The sequence below is a fragment of the Crocuta crocuta genome, unplaced genomic scaffold (genome assembly GCF_008692635.1).
Source record: "Crocuta crocuta isolate KB4526 unplaced genomic scaffold, BGI_CrCroc_1.0 scaffold27, whole genome shotgun sequence".
NCBI classification, from domain to species: Eukaryota; Metazoa; Chordata; class Mammalia; order Carnivora; family Hyaenidae; genus Crocuta; species Crocuta crocuta.
The window spans coordinates 4115084-4133847 of record NW_027532250.1 but is presented as its reverse complement, the minus strand read 5'-3'; the positions used below and the strand labels follow the sequence as shown (position 1 = coordinate 4133847).

At 42.3% G+C, this 18764-nt stretch overlaps 1 protein-coding gene across 1 annotated transcript in view; it reads right to left on the bottom strand.

Annotated features, from left to right (window-relative positions):
- The window catches only part of BCAS1 (brain enriched myelin associated protein 1), a 75521-nt gene that overhangs the window by 14391 nt on the left and 42366 nt on the right, over positions 1–18764 (bottom strand). The window contains exons 7-9 of the mRNA XM_077778329.1: positions 17357–17398; positions 9555–9728; positions 1350–1415 (exon numbers count right to left, since the gene is read on the bottom strand). Coding sequence (XP_077634455.1) covers positions 1350–1415; positions 9555–9728; positions 17357–17398 — 282 coding nt within the window. The remainder of the gene's footprint in view (positions 1–1349; positions 1416–9554; positions 9729–17356; positions 17399–18764) is intronic.

The window sequence follows — 18764 nt, the reverse complement described above, 5'->3', positions numbered from 1 at the left end:
CCAATAGAATTAGTGTCCTTATAAGAGCCGCCGTATGAAGGCAGCTGTCAGAAGGCCAGGAAGTGTGCTCTCCTCACAAGGAACCAAACCATTACTGGCATCCTGACCTTGGATTTTCCAGCCTCCAAAACTGTGAGAAAATCAATTTCTGTTGTTAAGCCACTCAGTCTATGGTAGTTTTTAGGGCAACCGGTGCTGAGTCACACAGCAGCTAACATTCATCGTGTATTCCAGGTACTTTACATACACTGACTCATCTAAGTAGGACAGTGCCTGGACACAGTGCTTTTCCTAGCTCCATGATGTAGGGGAGGAAACTGAGTCATGGAGACATTTGGTCATTTGTTTTCAGTCACCCAGGTAAAAGATGGCGGAGCCAGGGTTCAAACGTAGGCAGTCTGCTCTTACCCAGTTCTCTGTATTGCAAAAATTAGTTGAAGAATATTTGTTGAGATTTTCATGGAGGTATATTTTTAAGTTAAGAAAGAGTACAGGTTATAAGGTAGGATGTTGAGCATGAGATGATCCCATTTAAGGAAATGAATATGTGTAGTTATAAAGATGTCTTAGCTATGTTTTTTTAAAATATTTTATTTATTTTTGAGAGAGAGATAGAGACAGCATGAGCAGAGAAGGGTCAGAGAGAGAGGGAGACACAGAATCTGAAAGAGGCTCCAGGCTCTGAGCTGTCAGCACAGAGCCTGATGCGGGGCTCAAACCCACGAACTGTGAGATCATGACCTGAGCTGAAGTCGGATGCTTAACCAACTGAGCCACCCAGGCGCCCCGTATTAGCTATGTTTCTCCAGAGTGGAGAAAATAATGGCAAAAAACCATGCCATCCCATGTTTCTTCACTCGTTTTTCAAAGAAATTGCTCCTACTATATGCCAGGCACCATGCAGTGTGAAGGAAAAGTAGAAGAGGCTCCTCCCTTGCTCCAGACACAGAGAGGAAGGAATGGAGGAGACAGAAAACTAATAGACAGATGACTTATTACAATATGTCATAAATTCTATGAAGTAAAAAAACAAGATACAACCATGATGGGTGGAAATAGAACATCTCTTTGAGGAGGTGACACTTAGGCCAAGACTTGAAGGATGGGAAGGGATTTGCTATGTGGAGAAGAGTTGGGAAAGTAAGTGGTAAATAAGAAATAGCTGAGAAACTCTAGCTTGTTCGTGCATGTATCTGTAGAGCCCATGATAGTGCCTGGTATACAGCAGGTGCTTAACCTAGAGATAAATGAGTTGCCTGTGGTTGAGAATTGCACTGGAAACTAGACCAGAAAGAAGTAAGAGCATGCAAGCTAAACCCACCACCGAACAGAGTTGACAGGTCACTTACTTGATAGCTGGAGTCTTTCCCATTTATTTCTTCTGAGTGGGTGATCCCTCCATCCCCTTTCACTGACTAAAATAACAAACAGACAATGGGCTTTCAGCTACCGCAAGCACAGCAACATGGAGAATGCAAGGAGGGGGGGTATGAAATGGATGACCTCAGTCATTCATTATTGAGATTCAGGGTCAAGACGAATGGAAGACCAGCTAGAAATGTGTTTCCCATGAGATACATGATTTCCATGTGGCTTAAAACCAGAGTCTGATTATATTCACGTGTTGGCTTCCCCAAATCACAGCAACAAGTCCTAAACCCTGGGATTAGGTAATTCTGGGATAAATAAATGATGATCAATATGCTATTGTTGGAACCAGGAGGTGGCTGAACATATTGCATGAACAATTAAAACCACTGGTAGGCTTCTCTTTGTAGCATGCAGGTGGTGATGTTTCCTTGCATTTTTCCCTCTAGCAGAGACATGGGGTATGGTGAACATCCTATTTTCCATTTTAGCGATCCCTGTGGCCTGTGGCATCAGTGACAGAGCTGGATGGGTTGAATTCTAGGTTTGGCTCCTTAAAACACACTCCCAGCGAAAGTCTCTCAAAGCACTTTCCCGGGACCACAGCTTTGGCATCACTTGGGAGTTTGGTAGACATACCAATTCTTGAGAAACACTCCAGATCTACAGAGTCAGAAACTCTCAGGGCTGGAGCTGAGCAATCTGTACTTTAACAAGCCCTCCAGGGGACACTGAGGCACATCTCAGTGTGAGCCTCACTGCTTTCAGCTAATGGGTAGAGACAAATGTAAACCAATACTGGGGACTGCAGTTTCAACCACGGATTCGGTAAGGCTCTGTGCCTGATGCCTGATAAAGTACCTAAGAAATCTGGTCATGAACTGCTCTGTTCTTATCAGCAATTTTGATTAGGGTTTAATTCTCACATGAAACCACTGAATCATTGCTACTCATCTCCTCCTCCCCTGCTGGAGGGAGGGAGTGGAGGAAACAGGTTAAGCAATGGGGGTCAAACAGGAAGACTTGAGATCCCACTGTTACTTTCTTAGCTGTAGTAACAGCAAGAATCCCTAACACCTGCATCAAAGAACAGTTAAAAACATCAAAGTCCCTCAAATAATTTTTTGATCGATTAATAGTATATGCCTCTGTCATCTGGGGTATGGTACTCATATTAGTCAAGATAATAAAAATTACTATTTATGAAGGCTAGCTTTTCCTGGAGTGCTTCCTAACAGTTAGGCACCTCAATGAGGTAATAACCCTCAGTAGGTTATTTATTCATCATGCAGAACCTCAAGGTAGAAGAATAGTTTTCTTTTCCTCAATTTACAGGCAAGAAAATGGAAGCTCAGAGAAACTGGCCTGGACCATAGAACCAGCATGTTAGGGAGTCTGGATTTGACACCAGGCACTGATTCCATTCTACCTTCTTAACTGCCTCCTCTACAAGGCAGGAGGCAGCATTCAATGAACGCATATGTATCTATCATCTACTATGAAGCTTCCCAGTTAGGAGAAACGATAGGAGCTTGGCTAAGATGGGGGCTGATAAATTTCCAATAGGGAGGTCTGTGAGACACACCCATCCTCAGAGGTCAATCATGCTCATCTCTAAATATTACTTGGGACGGGCATGGAGGAGGGCACTTGTTGGGATGAGCACTGGGTGTTGTATGGAAACCAATTTGACAATAAATTATATTGAAAAATAAATATTACTTGGTACTGCTCTGATTCAGAAGTCTCGGCTAGAACTTCTAGTCAAGTATGGGAATTTCTAGGTCCTTTCCCACCTCAGAAGCAACATTTAGAGAGCTTGGCATAGTGTAGAACCTTGATATGTGCTTCTTCATGGGTTAGGAATGGAAGAGATCTTTCTTCAGCCTGAACCTCTGGGATCTGGAAGTTCCATATACTTTTTCTCGGGACATTATGTCATGGACTTCATCAAGGTGTTCAACGCAAAGGCAAAGAAGGATCTGTTTGTCTTCTGCATAAAGTTTAGATCCTTGTAGATGGAAAGTGGTTTTTTATTCCCCCTCTGAGTCTTTTGCATTGGTCAGAGAACATTTAGAAAGAGGAATGGACTCTCATGCTTATGATTCCTCTCTCTGCAGGCAGCTCAGTTAGCCTCCTCACCGCATCCAAAGGTTTTGCCACTTTGGGATTTCCTTTGCCTCCAGAACGCAGGCCGTTGTTAAGAGCTCTCCCTACCCAAACACATTCCCTGGTGTCCTTTGAAATATGGCGTCACAACATCGGTAGTTGGCCTTCGGCTAATGCTGAATGGCAAGACCCACCAGCCAAACACACACAATGGCTTTTTAAGCTAACCCTGAATGGACATCGGGAGGCACAGCCCTGGTACCACCTTCCTCCCTGAGAGAGACTTTTAACTTCTCTTCCGTGGTTTCAATTTGGTATCTGTTAGGTCCTCCTCTGCCAGTTTAAGGTTTCCATCTGCTTTCGTTCGCTCCCTTTCCTTGCTAACCCTTGGAGGAGAAACTGGATCGAATCAGGAGGCTTTCTTGGCAGCAGTGGGTCTAGGTGAGCCTCCTTGAGAACAGCCCCTCGGGCTGCCAGGGAGATCATTGCGAAGAAGTTCAATTCTTTAAAAAAGAAAGGGAGGGGGGAATACTTCAAGCTTTTCTATGATTTTTCTCTGTTTTCTCTCATTTTGAGGCACATAAAGCTGTATTTCTGCAAAGGTGACTATGGTGAGTTTAGATTAAGGGTCTTATGAGGTCCATTTGAGGTACTTTCAATAATAGCAGTTATTAACAATTTCCTCCTTCCCTCCCTTCGTTCGTTTTTCTATCCCCTTTTTTCCTCTTTGCTGAGTTTCCTCTCAGAGACCAATTCAAATAGTTCATGTGGGGCTTTGTAGTCAAAAGACCATAACCACAGATGCTCATTTTCCCCAACTGTCAAAAACAAAGTTACTGTTTAAAGAACGCCACATTTTTTTCAGGGACTATCTAATACTTTAAAGAACAGTTTGAAGGCCACCAAGTAATTTCAGAGATTTTCTAGTTCAGTACTGAGCAGCTTTCTTCAGGGCTTTATTTTCATTCACAAGAGCCAAAGGTATCGCACCGCAGGGCATCCAGCCTGCAGTGTTGGGATGGAACCTGGTTGTGACATCTAAGCTTTGCATAGTAATAAAGTCGTTTTTATTTCTTTCATCGTGCCACGCATTCCTATAGCTTGATGCTCTAAAGAACATTTGAAGCATCTCCAACGTATATTACTTAGACAGTCAAAATTCTAGCAGAAATGTTTGGTGGTCAGTTCATATTTCTTTAAAAGGAATACAAGTGTATTTTGATGGAGATCTAATCCAGCTGGAGTTGAGAGTTAAAAGAATTTGGAAATGGAAGTGCCTGGGTGGCTCAGTTGGCTAAGCATCTGACTGTTGATTTCAGCTCAGGTCATGATCTCACCATTCATGAATTTGAGCCCTGCATCGGGCTCTTCACTGACCATATGGAGCCTGCTTGGGATTCTCTGTCTTCCTCTCTCTCTCTCTGCCCCTCCCCCACTCATGATTGATCTCTCTCTCAATCTCTCTCTCAGAAAAACAAATAAACATTAACAAATTGGGAAGATATTTTAATTTAGTGTGAGTCTATCAGCAAGATTGTTTACTAGCTCAGCATCATCGGAACAAATCTAAGGAACTAGACCTGCTAGAAATTTCCAGAAACAACAAAGGCTATACATCCGACCTTTGTGTTTTACCAAGATGCTCACTTGAAACGGAATTGGACAATCAGACAAAATTATACAGCCAAGGTAAATTCTCATTTTAGTGACAAATATATTCAGAAAACGTACATCTGAGCTTTACGTGAATCATGTATTAATTTCCCCCTCCCTTGCCTTGTTGTAATTTCAGATAAGCCCAACACAGAAAAATGTTTCCACGGCAAACACTTCTAGGAGAATCACAAAAATGGTGTGTTGGTTGTTCTACGTCCTTTTACTCTCAAAGAAAATCATGTGTGAGGAGCACAGGAAGCCACAATAACATGAGTATAAGAGTGAGCTTTAGAATCAACAAAAACTTGAGTTTGAATTCTGGCTCTGCCATTTACCGGCTCTGTGACCCTTATCAGATCACTTAAAACACTCGGAGTCTTCATGCCCTTCTTGGCACAGAGGGGCAGGAATGTGTTGCACAGAGTTTTTACGTTAATAAATGAGATAATGCACGCAACGTGCTAGCATAGAGCTGGCCATGCTGTCTGCACACGATAAACAGTAGCCATTATCATTATTTATTATTAGTAACTGAGCATGCCAGATGACCACAGAATCCCCTCTCAGTGTAGAAAGGAATACCAGCTCCTGTGGAGATAAGAACTGCCCAAACAAACGCTATTTTCAGAAACCTTTTCCCAAAGAGAAACTCTGTATTCCTAGTTCAATACTCAGGGAAGACTCCGAGATCAAGAACTTTAGCTAGGAGAGTCCTGTTTTTGGTTTTTGGTTTTGTTTTACAATGACTATTACAAACCATCTCCTTTTTCCTCCAGAGGGCAAATTTCAACAGGCTTTATGAGACTTATAGACTTAAGGCAAGCAACAAAAGTCCATAATTGCATGGCTGTCCCTCATTCGAGTCTTATATTTGCCCAATATTAAGGCTCATAGTCTTTCTCTGCACCTGAGAACATTATTCCAACAAACGGCTTCTTACAAAACTAATGGTCTAAAGAAAGAGGAGGAGGATTAAATGAAACAGTATGTGATAATGGTTTGGAGGAGGAAAGCACTTTTCAAGGACAGGGTGTGATTAATATTGACAAATTATAAATCTATATCTCTGTATTTCTATCTACCACCTTTACGGATTCATCTGCCTACATGGTTTGTGGGCACATGAATACAGTTCTCCACCCACCCCCTTTATAAAAATATACTGGCACTTCAAATACCCAATTTCTTGACATACAGTCGAATTAATACATATAAGAACCTTTTTCTATGTAGGGCATGACAGATGTCTTAGCTACTTCTTGCAATTTTTTTTTTGAAAATCTGTAGGAGCCCAAAGGGTTTTCGTGAAGTGGTGTGTCAAATGCGGTGCAAGGACTTTATGTGACTCTATTTTTCCTGAAGTGTACTTATTTGAAAAATGATAGTCTTTCCATTTCTATTTTTATGAGAGGTTAATTTCTGGAAAGAAAAACATCTCTTTAGAAATGAACTGGGCAATGCACTTAGTTTTAAAAAAAGTATGCAACCAGGAGCCATGAGTCACATTGCCATGGGGCAGCAAAATATGTTTTCTGAGAGAAATTAAGGGAGGCAAAGACCGGAAGGTGGAAAATCAATGATCTGCTGAATGGAGACATTGATTACAAAATAAGAGTGAAGCATTTGCAATTGAGTTTCCTATTCTATTAAATCAATTATTTTTTAATTTCTTATTTTTAAGTAAGCTCCACACCCAACATGGGGGGCTCGAACTCACAACCCCGAGATCAAGAATCACATGCTCCACTGACTGAGCCAGCCAGGCATCCCTTAAATCAATTATTTTTTTTAAAAAAACTATATTTTGCTAACAATATCTAAAATCAATTTGACACCTTAGTTTATTTGGCTCAAAAAATATAAAAAATAAAGAGCTCAGTGATGAGTCAGATGTTGTCTCTATTTTCAACCCCAGCAGGGTCTGGTTTGGTTTGGTTTTCTCCTGCATAAATCTGGACTTTAGATTAGTTTGGAAGCCATGAAATGTTAGCTAAAAGTGTCTCCTGAAAACCAAATATTGCTGAAGCCAATAGCCAAGAATGCATGCTGTGGGGATATTAACACAATGGCATAAAGCTAAGCGTATGAGGATGTTCACGCGGGTTAGTGGATCACCTAGGTTGCGTGTGTGAGACACGCGCTTGGATTAAAATAAACATCTGGTTTCCTCATCAGGCCTTATTCTCTATGAGGACAGGGGCCACTTCTGTTTTTGGTCACTGTTGTATCCCAATGTCTACAATACAGTGGGTACTCAACAATTATTTGCTCAATAAATACATAAACGAAGTCCCACAAGTTGGAAACAAATCAAATGTCCATTGAGAGAACAATGGTTAATCCAAGTACAATCAATCTAGACGATGCAATTCAGTGAAGTTGTTAAAAAGAACGAGGTGGCTCTACATTGGGGATACAAACCCAAATACCCACAGGGCCAGGGCCAGTGACATAAATGAATGAGTTGGGCTGGGTGTGACAAGAGGAAGTGGTGGGGATGTGGTGAGCTAGAAAACCCACGTCTTCTGTGTATTTGAATTATTTACAGTGGTAATGTATGGTTATACCGAAAACAAAACAGACTGCAAGACAAAAGGCATGAAGACATCTGGAATTTTTAGGAAAAATCCCCCAAATCATGGAAGCTTTGGAGTCCAAACACTGATAGACAGCAATAACAGTCAGGCTTCCAGGCACAACCTTTTCTAGGCAGTAGATACCAAGAGCCATGGACATTATAAGACCTGATGCACTAAGGTTTGCTTGGGGGAAAACGTGTCTTCCTCTACTCCTATCCCTGTCCTATGGAGAATTAATTAGAAATGACTCTTTTGTTTCCACTTTGTTCCCCTAACAGTTCAGAGGCACCCAGTCTCTTTTGCTAGAAAATACTCCCGAGAAACCTCTAAAGTCTAGCTCTGGAGGATGAATTTAAGTAATGTGAGACCTCATTAGAATTTAAGGATTTGTTTTGAATGGATGTAGTGAATGGCTTAGATGTCTTTTGTGCTTTATTTGGAATCTCTTGCATTTTCTTCTCTTTTAAGTAAAGAAGTCTCAGGCTGGTTATTTGGAAGAGAAAGTCATATTCTTTGGTATTTTGGGGGGAGATATATCTCAACTCCATCCAGAAATGGGAAAGTTGGACCACTCTCAATGCTATGAGGAGCTATTTGGGGATCCCATTTGTAATGTAGATGGGTTGCCAGAAACAGGCCAAATGTTCTTTTCTTTCCTGACATAGCATAAAAATCGGTTGAAAAATCTCAGATCTTGATCCCCATTCTCGGGGCCGAATTGCAGAGTATATGACGAGGAGTGTGGATGGCGTCTGAACCACATAGGCTGCTTGCTACTCACTGTATGCTTCCTACTCTCCGAGAATTCAATGATAAGAGAAGATGATTCCTGTCAACAATGTGTAACAGAGTTCTTTCTAAGATGCCTCAGCTTCCATTGGCAAGGGTTTTGTGTTGTGTTGTGTTGGGCTGGGTTGTGGACTAGAAAGAATTTCTTAACAGGCTGAGCCTGTGAAACCAGAGAGTTGCTTTCTCAAAGGATTAAACTTCCAAAGACTCCTGAAAAGAACGGCACACTATAATGAAATTCTTGTTTTTCATTAAAAGAGAATTAAACCAATGACCTTTTACATGGGTTTTTGTTTTTGGTCTTCCAACCAAGTTGGGTTTTGTTGCGTTATATTATGTCAGTTTGGGGATGTTTACTTATTTAATGTACATGACACTTTATAGACACCAAAACACGTCTGCCCACATTCCTTCCATTTTATATAAGCTAAAAACACGGCATATTCACTGAATTATACATGTTTGCTATTAGAAATTACGTTGCCACTTTATAATCGGAATTATTTATATATCAGCTTTGTCCAAATTTGTCTGACTTGCGTGTCAGTTTCAGAATTTTTCCAACATCAGCATATAACTTGGCCTATTTATTACCTGGTCCTTTAAATGATGCCTTATGTTCTTTATGTAAATAAATGCATTTTCAAAGGAAATGCATGTCATTACCATAAGGAGAAAACCAATATCATTTGCCATGCACAGAGGGAAACTTAAAAAATAAATTAAGATTAAAAGTGAACAATAATATTAACTTCTGGGTGGGTGCTGTTAGGTGCCACAGCTCAGGACCCGAGGCCGGCTCCTTCTTTGTTACAAAGGAAGTTGGCAGGAGATAAGGAAAGAGTAAGGAACATTAGCAATAAACTGAGACTTTTTCTGTGGTGGAGTCAGGAGGAAAAGGAATTTTCTCACCACACACTTCAGATTTCATTTATATCCCGTCTACACCACCCACTGTTGTGTCTCACCCCACCTCTGATGCGGGTCCTTCAGTTTCGGAGGCTGATCTGGGTATTTATTTCAGTTTTCCTGTGCTGGAAGCAGGTGGCTTACCATTTGTCTGAGAAACGCCATCAGGGAGGTTCTCGGTGGTTTGGGTTCTTCTCTTTTGAGTTTTACTGCTGTGAGTTCAGGTGTGGCATCTCCTTCTTCGCTGAGATCCACTGTTTGTAAGGTTGATTCTACTTCCTCGGACTTTACAACCTCTACTGGTGAGTCACACACCACCTGGATTATTTTGCCAGGTAATAAGACAGTGAAAAAAAAAAAACATTCCCCCAAAGAAGCTTTATACAGTGGGGTCCTGGTCTCCCCCTTGTTTGCATAGTAGCTATAGGCTTGAATCAACGATCAGTTCTACACAGGCACATCTTCCAGAAGTAATGCTCATGTCATATAGTGTGCTTTCTTTTCTTTTTTTTTAATGTTTATTTATTTTGAGAGAGAGAGAGCAGGGGAAGGACAGAGAGAGAGGGAGAGAGACAATCAAGCAGGCTCCTCACTGTCATTGAAGCTCCTGATGTAGGGTTCCATCTCACAAACCATGAGATCATGACCTGAGCCGAAATCAAGAGTCAGATGCTTAACCAACTGAGTCACCCAGGTGCCCCCATTAATGTGCTGTCAAACAGCCAACTTCTAAAAAAATGCCAAATCCACTGACTTGGAAGTAGCAAAATTCCTGCTCTCTGAGGTTCAAGGCTTAGACAGGAAGCCCCTCTTGGCTACTGCCATCTACCCCATGCTCTATGCCCATCCCTTCCAGGAGGCCCACCTCTTTGGTCTGTTATCAAGGTGCCTTACACCTGGCCTGTGTAAAATCAGGAGTAATCATGTCCTTAAGGGTCCAGCTTCAGAGACGGTGACCATGACAACCTCCACCACGTGCCCTACATTCCCCCACAACTGTGGAGAGTCTGTCCTCTCTGCACAAAGGATAACGTGATTTAACGGACTGGGCTTCCTCCTAAACTTACTTCCCGCCCCACCCCAGGGCCAGTCATCTGCCATTGTTTCCTAACTGAAGTTCTTGCTTTCAGAAGGAGACCAAACTTGGCAAGAAAACTGTGGTCGAGCTCCTGATGGCCCCCAGCGACGTGCCCTAGTGAGCTCTGTGCCTCCTGAATGTCCGTGGGGGACAGGGGATGACCAGCAATGGGTGGGGGGGAGGTTTGAATGGAAGATCCGATTCACCTGCACTCTGATTCCAAATGCTGCTCTTTGCATTGCCTCACTGCATTTGTGCTGTGCCCCAGTCACATCTGGAACAGTTTCTGCTTTGCACTGATCCCTGCAACAGATTTGATTGGCCTGGAGAGGGCTTCATAATTTCTTTTTTTGTTTCCTCCGGCAGGGGCTGGCAAGCTACTACCAAATCCATCCCAGAGACTGTTTTCGTATGGCCCCGAGCTACAAATGGATTTCACATTTTTAAAGGGTTGTAAAATGCTTTTTTAAAAGATGGAAAAATAGCCAACAGAGACCACATGTGGTCTGCAGAGTCCGAGATATTTACCGTCCGGCCCTTTGCACAAGTTTGTCTTCCCCTACCTCCGAGGAAGGCGCTCTAGAGCCAAAGGCATCTGTGCATTTGTCTTTGCTGGTCCCAGACCCCCGCTCCCTCAGAATCTTGTTCTTGCTGTCAGGGAGTGGGAGGAGGGAACTTAGGTATTTCTAAAAATACAGCATGCCTGCGGAGAAATCATTTTCCTTCTGTTCATACAGAATATACCATTGGTCCATACATGACCCCAGTGATCCAAATTGAGAAGGACCCTTAATTTCTCTATTGTCAACTGAGGCAGGAAGGTTCCCATTAACAAATCAGCATGAGGGACCTCCCTGAAATATGGCAACTGAATCACAGCCATCTCTCCCTGTCTTCCATTTCATAACACATCAGCACGACTTCTAGCATCTTCCATCTGTAGACAAAGATATGGGGAAGTCATCAATTGATTTGGGGGGTCATCAGTTCAAAAGTCTGAAGGAGGCAAAGCAGGGGAGATCGCATGGATTGACCATAAAGAGCAAGGAGCGGCAGAGGCTAGGGTGAACACAAATCAAGTTGTCCCATCTAAGACATCGAAAGAATGAAAGCACTAGAAGGCCAGACAGCAAATGTTTGGGAAGAGGCTTCTCCTGATGCCGGGCTGCCTGGCTCTAACCAAGGCCTGTCTTGGGAAACCAGGATGAGACTGAAGCCAAGTGACGGACTGGGATTCGCGGTCAGATGGGGGCATAGGTTTCCATATCTGGGCCTGATTCAGTTCAGTGCATTTCTGAAAAAGAACCTTCAGCCACAAGAGTCCTGGGGTGAGCCTGACATGCAGGTGGTCTGACTTAGCGATCATGAGAGCAGCCTGGAGCACCAGCCTGACTGGCTCAAGGTCTTGACTCCGCCCCTTATGGAGGCTCTAAACAGAAGTCCCTACTCAACACCCAGTACCTGGGGTTTCCATCTTCTCGACGGGGATGGTATACACATCGGAAAGTTGTTTGCGAAATCAAATCCAGGCAGTGCACGTGAAATTCTCAGAACAGTGCCTGACACATAACCAGCACTCAGGGAACACTACTGGTTGTTGTGCTATTATGAGAGCTGTTTACCTCATGGGCCTGAATCATGTGGAATCACCTACCATGCTCATGCCCACTTTGTAGAGATGATATTAGTAACCACCTCTTACTATGCCTGACATCATGCGAAGTATTTTCAATATATTCCCTCAATGAATAGTTACTGAATTATAAAAGAGCTCAGAGTAAGGTAACATTATCCCTATCTTATAGATGAAGAATGTGAATGTTGAATGGCTCGGCCAAAGTCATGGCACAGGTAAGTAGCCATTTTAATGAGGATGGGGTTGTGTACCAGTAACTGAATGGCTAATAGTGACTTAACCAGTAACGATACAGAATACATTTGAAAGTAGGAAGGTCTAGGATTGGTTCAATGGCTCCACACGTCTTTAAAAACATGGGTTCCTTCTATCCTTTGGCTCTGCCGTCTTTGGCATGTGGGTTCCTTTTATTTGTTACTTCATGGATATAAAGTAGCTGCCACAGTTCCAGGCACGACATCCTCAACCCGATGTCTTAAAAAAGGGAGGAAGGTCACAGCAAAAGCTTGCCACCAAATGAGCTTCTGTATTTTGCTTCCCTGCCGTAGCACACATTTCACTGGCCAGAAGCTGTCACATCCTTACCCCCAGACAAACTGTTGTTGAAAAAAGTGGGAGTACTGCTTTAGACTAATCATGATCAAATACTTTGTGGGGGTGGTACTGGCCAACCTTGCCTGAGATCATGGGGAAAAGGGTGGAGAAACGGGAAATCGCCCTTAGGTTGGTAACAACCAGAGTCTGACTCATTGAATCTGGGTTCAGAATTATTCTGTGTCTGAAGCAGCAAGTTCCTTTTTTTGTATGTAAGGGCCTGGAGGGAAAATTACATAATAAAATCATCAGACTGTATGGCAGTAACTTCATCAATCAACTTTTTGATTGCCAATGGTTTTCGTGCTGGGTCTTTACAAATGGTGAGTGGTGTCGACTCATAAATCCTAGGCCAGAGTCTGTTCTTCAAAACATAACTATTTCAGCAGGAAAAAAAAAAGTCTGATGTGGGGGGTACTTCTAGAGAGTCCAATTACCTTTGAAGTCAGGCCAACAAATTGGCTTTCAGCAGCCAAGAAAAGCCGACGATTTCCAGTGTGGAAAAATCCAGAAGGATCTGAGCTGAGTGAGGAGCTGATTTGCATATACAGACATAGCATTTGATTTTTATTTGGATAGTTTTCCGATATCCTTCCAGCTGGGGCTTTGGAAGAAGTTGTCCCTTTTTGAGAATATATACATATATATATAAAATTTGGGGTATGATGGATGCAATGAAAATCAGATTTGTGCGAGGTTTGGCATGGATTGGCTTGACTTCAGTATGGGATAGTATACTTTGCATGAAGAAGGCAAGTATATTTAAGACAGAACATACACATTTCAGCAAGTTTTCACTTTTCGCCTCAAATATTATACCATCCTTACTCTTGGAATTTGGATTATACAGTTTCGTAGAACTGTGAGTCCTGGAGACTGATTTATAGCAAAACAGATTTCCTCCACCCAAACTTCAGCCATAATCCAACAATATTGATATTAACAGTTTTTACTTTAGAATCTCTTTAAGATGCTGTCTGATGTGATTTATAGCACGATGATTTGATTACAAAGACCTGGTGAAGATTTTATTTTTCAACCCAGGAACTGTTCTCCCTCATTCTCTTCATAGAACCCCCATTTTGCTTTGGGGGAACAACGCACCTTAACATTAAGACTGCATAATTGGGATGAAGTTGCTTGAGCAGATCTAAGCCAATCCACATGGTCTAGCTCACTGGCCATATGAGTTCAGGGATGAGAGTAGGTGGCAGAATGTATTATTCTCCCTTTTTCTCACTCTGGCTTCCTGTAAAGAGATTATATACCTGTCCCCATTGTTGTGTGACTTGCTTTGGCAAATGCACCATGGGCAGATGTGATGTAAAGCCAGATTGAGTGGAAGGTCCCAGAGCCATTGCATGGTTCACCTCTGGCACTGGCTTCTCTCTGTCACTATAATTGCACAGTCTTGGAGGGGCTGTTTTTCTCAGTCTGGATCTCAGCAGGAAGGAGTCCCATGGATCAGCCACAGACCACCCATAGCGGCCATGTTGCAGGAATGAGGAAAACGAGAATCTTGGCTATTGAAAGCCACTGCAATGTGGGGCTTGGATGTTACTGCAACAAAACCTGGCAAAAGCTGACTAATAGAGCACATGAACCCATGTGGGTCCAGGGAAGAGAACAGATTCCAGGACATGCAGAGTTTCTACTGGGCCAATTTCTCCTTTACTCAGAACTGAGTGATGTGGTTTTAGAAGGTGGAAATGGAACCAGGCCAGGAAGGATGAGCCACAGGAAAGCCCCGAATCAAGACTTATTTAAAACCATTTCAAGAGTTATCTCATGATTTGCTGAGAACAAACTGAGGGCTGATGGGGGTGGGGGAGAGGGGAAGGGGGGTGATGGGCATGGAGGAGGGCACTTGTTGGGATGAGCACTGGGTGTTATATGGAAACCAACTTGAAATAAACTATTTTTAAAAATTAAATAAAATAACAATTGGGGAAAAAAATAAAACCAATTCTGCTTCCTAGTGATGAGTGCCAATAAATTTCTTTTTAAAAACAAATCCAGATTGGGTTGGGTTTTCTTTCACTTGCAACCATGAGGTTACTTACTAAGAGAGCTAAAAAACAGAAGTACCTATTGCCTTGATGTTACAGGTCATTTGGAGGGAAAGATTTTTTTCCCCATTAGTTAGAACATTAACTGAGTTAATCAACAGCCAAAATATTCTCAGATTACAGAGGATTGATTCTTTCTTGTCCGTAATAGATTTTTCTTTCTGATAGGACCAGAAGCACATTCTAGGAAAAGCACTAAACTTCTGCAGGTTTCAAAACCTTATTTTTCTTTTCCTGAAAAACTTAGAGAAGTGGTGAAATTACTCTGTCTTTTGCTTTGCATTGGTTGATGGATAGGTTATGGCAACTGGTGTAAAGAAATTAAAAAACCAAACCAAACCAAAGCCAAAACCAACCATATTCTAGCCAGATGTCACTAGATAGGATTCTTATAATATGGCTAATCACACTTAGTAATTCTGTTTTGAAGGTTTAGAATACTGTACGTTGTTTTGATTAATGCCATCTCTCTTATTTGAGAGGAGGAAATTAAACTAATTATTTCACACACGCCTTCACTTGACATGGGCTCTGAGAGATGTGTAGTTTCTCCAGGAAGTACAATCTCTGGTCACTGGGAAGCACTCACTCTACTCTGCCATTAAAGCAGGAAAGCAGCCACAGATGGTATGCACACAAATGAGTGTGATTGTTCTAATAAAACTTTATTCATAAACAGTAAAATGTGAAGTTGGGGAAATTTTTATGTGCCCCCAAAATATTATTCTTTCAGTTTTTTTTAATCTTTCAAAATGTGAAAAACAATTTTAGCTCATGGGAATGGACTTGTGAGCTGCTGTTTGCTGACCCCTGAATTACCGAATTCTTTCTATGTTTTGGGCACTGAAACATGCACATTACAAGCATTGTTTATTCTTGCAAGAACCCTAAGGGGTAGGTAATATCATTGTGGGCATGTAAGAGATGAGTAAACTGCAGTCCAAGAGGTGGCCCAGCCTGGGGGTTAAGGGCTCAAGATCGTTACTTTTAGCCTCATTCCCTCCAACTAACAGGCAGACAAAGAAATGTTGGAGGTTAAAAACAGAAATGTTCTTTTGAGGGCAAAGTAACTTAAAGCCATTTTGATAATGCATCTTTATTTTCTTGAGAAAATATTTTGCTTTCTTTGATAGCTTCATCAGCTTTTTTGTTCTCTTTTGGCATCAGTAATTTGACTTTAGTTTACGTTTATATTTCTGTTTTGAATTTCACATCAGAAAAGGGAATACTTCCTCTTTGTCAGAGGTCAACCGTGCATTGACGCAGAGTTCCTCAAGCAGGTAATTGCACACAAACATCCAAAAAGAAGTTTCTCTTCAAAAAAACTCATCAGAACTCAAAGCTAATTGGTGCCTCAGGGTTAACCTGCAGCTTTTAAATTTAAAGTTCATCGGGGGAAAAGACTCACATTGTTCCTCCCTCCTCACAGGTTGCTGAAATAGAGGCTTTGGCTTTATAGAAAATAGCTGGTAAATTCATGAGAATTTTTTGAAATTATGAAAGATCTGAGCTTTGCTGAGCTAGTAAGTTTGGCTCAAAAGAGAGGGGGAGGAAGGAAGGAGGGAAGGAGGAAGAGAGAAAGAGGGAGGGGGAAGGGAAAGAAAACAATTATAATAACAAAAAAGCAGATGTGAAAGACCTTTCTCCTAGCAAGAATTTTAACAGCCATTCTAATTTCCATTCCACATCACAGACAACATTTCTGGATCATACTTGGATTTTCAACATCAGTTGAAGGCCGGCAATTAAATAAAAATGAAAACACAAGCCCTACCCAAGACTAGCGAACAAGGGTCACCTAGAAAACACCAAACATATTTTGTCTTGGCAAAACAATAATGATCGGTTTCTATCTCAAGGAGCTGTGAACTCACTTATCCCCTCTTACAAAAATTTTCCAAAGGCGGCACTCCATTCAGAGCAGAAAAGCTGCTGACTCATGAGCACAATATATTAATCTCCCTGGGAGATGTTTTTGGAAAACTGCATTTTTGAGGTGCCTCCATAGAGCCATCCCCTTCAGACATGAACACAGTGTCTTGAAAGTTTGGACAGTGAGGTTCAACCTATGTCCCTCAGGTGTAGATCCAAGGAGTCGGTTCTCCGGCCCAAGACTAACAGTCTTAGCCTCAAATGCAGCAAGAAGCTCTCATGCTTGATGCAACTACCTGTCCTGGGTACCGCCCACAGTTAGTAGAGAATCTGGGTTGCCATGGAAATAAAGAGCAATCAAGGTAGAGGAAGCACAGGGTGCCGCATCATTGCCCCTTAAGGAAGTGTAAGGATGTTCTTATGTTTGGTAGAGTCTTTCAGCCCCTTAATGATAACAAATTATAAAAACGCATGCTCTGATTTTGTGTTTCGTTTGCATTGATTCCATAGGCATTACAAATATTCATCCAATAGTATTCCCCAGTGGTCCCTAAGCACGTGGAAGGCTGAAAGAGTCTACAGCAGAGGGGGGACACTTGAGGCATGCAAGAACACAGGACCCCGGAGCTGAAATGCCCAATGGTCCAGCATGCGGAAATGAGAATGGAATGATTCTGCCATTTAATGCATAACTTACATTCTCCTCTGCACCTGCGGGGACTGAATCCTCTTTAACTGACTAAAGGGAAGATAAAAACAAAAGTAAGAGTCAGAATGTTACCGAAAAATGGAGAGTTCTTTGGGCTGACAGCCCTCTGGTGCCATTCCTGGACCTTGAATTGCTTACGCATACCTGGTTCCAAAGAGAAAGTGAAGGAGACTGACACAAGATCCCTCGATACAACAAGATAATAAATAGTTGTGTATTTTAAAATGCAATGAAGAGAAAATAAACACCCAGACGTGGCCAGGACATGAATGGAGTGGGGGAGAAGGATTGCTACAGAAAACACAAACCACAGCCTTGGCTGTGGGTCAGCGACATGTCTGCCATTATATTTTCTGCTTGTTGATGAAAATCACAGTCACTTTCAGCTAAAAACAAATGAGCTGCTCAGGAAAATTCTGGCAGTTAGGTCCAGAGACATCCATCCATGGTACTCATAGAGCAATCAGGCACTGAGGTAACGAGCAGGGTCTTTGATCTTATCCTGACCACAGTGCAGTGGCCAATGGAAATACAGTACCTGCTTCGGTCCCCAATACGGGCCAATGTCATCATTGGACCCAAGTTCAATAGGCTAAAACCCTTCTCTGGAGGCCCAGAAGGCCAGGGTCCAACACATCCAACTTCCAACTCTATTTCTCCTTACAGTAATTCTGTCATACACAGACTGCCTCAAAGAGGGGAGCAGTTGCCCCAGTGCTATCAAAGGTCAAGGTCACCGTTACCTGACATCAGTTTGCTATGCTTCAACTTTGGAGATGATCTTTGCAGTTGTTCTTAAATTTGGTGGGTGGGGGGCGGTGGTGGTGGGGTGGTGTTTACAGACCACTTTGAGACTCACTTGACAGATCTAGACTCTCTTTCTAGAAAAATAAATACAAACCAAATATTTTGCAAATCATTTTAGAGTGTCCATAGACCATCTCTTCTCTTGAATTCCAGGCTAAGAACTCTTCCCTATGTTCATCTTGTTCTAAGTCCTGTGATTATGTTTATGTTTAAACCATGCAGTAGGAGGGGAGAAACGAATCGACCTCCCCAAATACGTCTTCTTGCATTGTGGACACGGATCGTGTACCTGTGTCTATCTTGTACGTGCACAGGCTGTGTACACGCCATCTCACGGAAAGTGGCCCCAAGTGGTAAGGAGGGTGGTCCTTATTTACACAGACAGAAAAGGAGACACAGGGAAGTGAAGTCACTTGTTCAAGGTGGTATAGCTGGGAAGTGGCAGAAATAGTTCTAAGAACCAAGATTCCCCCAGCCAGCCACCCACCCCCGCCTCCATGATGATGTCAAGGGTCCAAATCACATTTTTTAGTAACTGTGTGACTTTAGTGACTTTAGTAACTTCCTTCTCCACAGCCAGGTTTGCTTT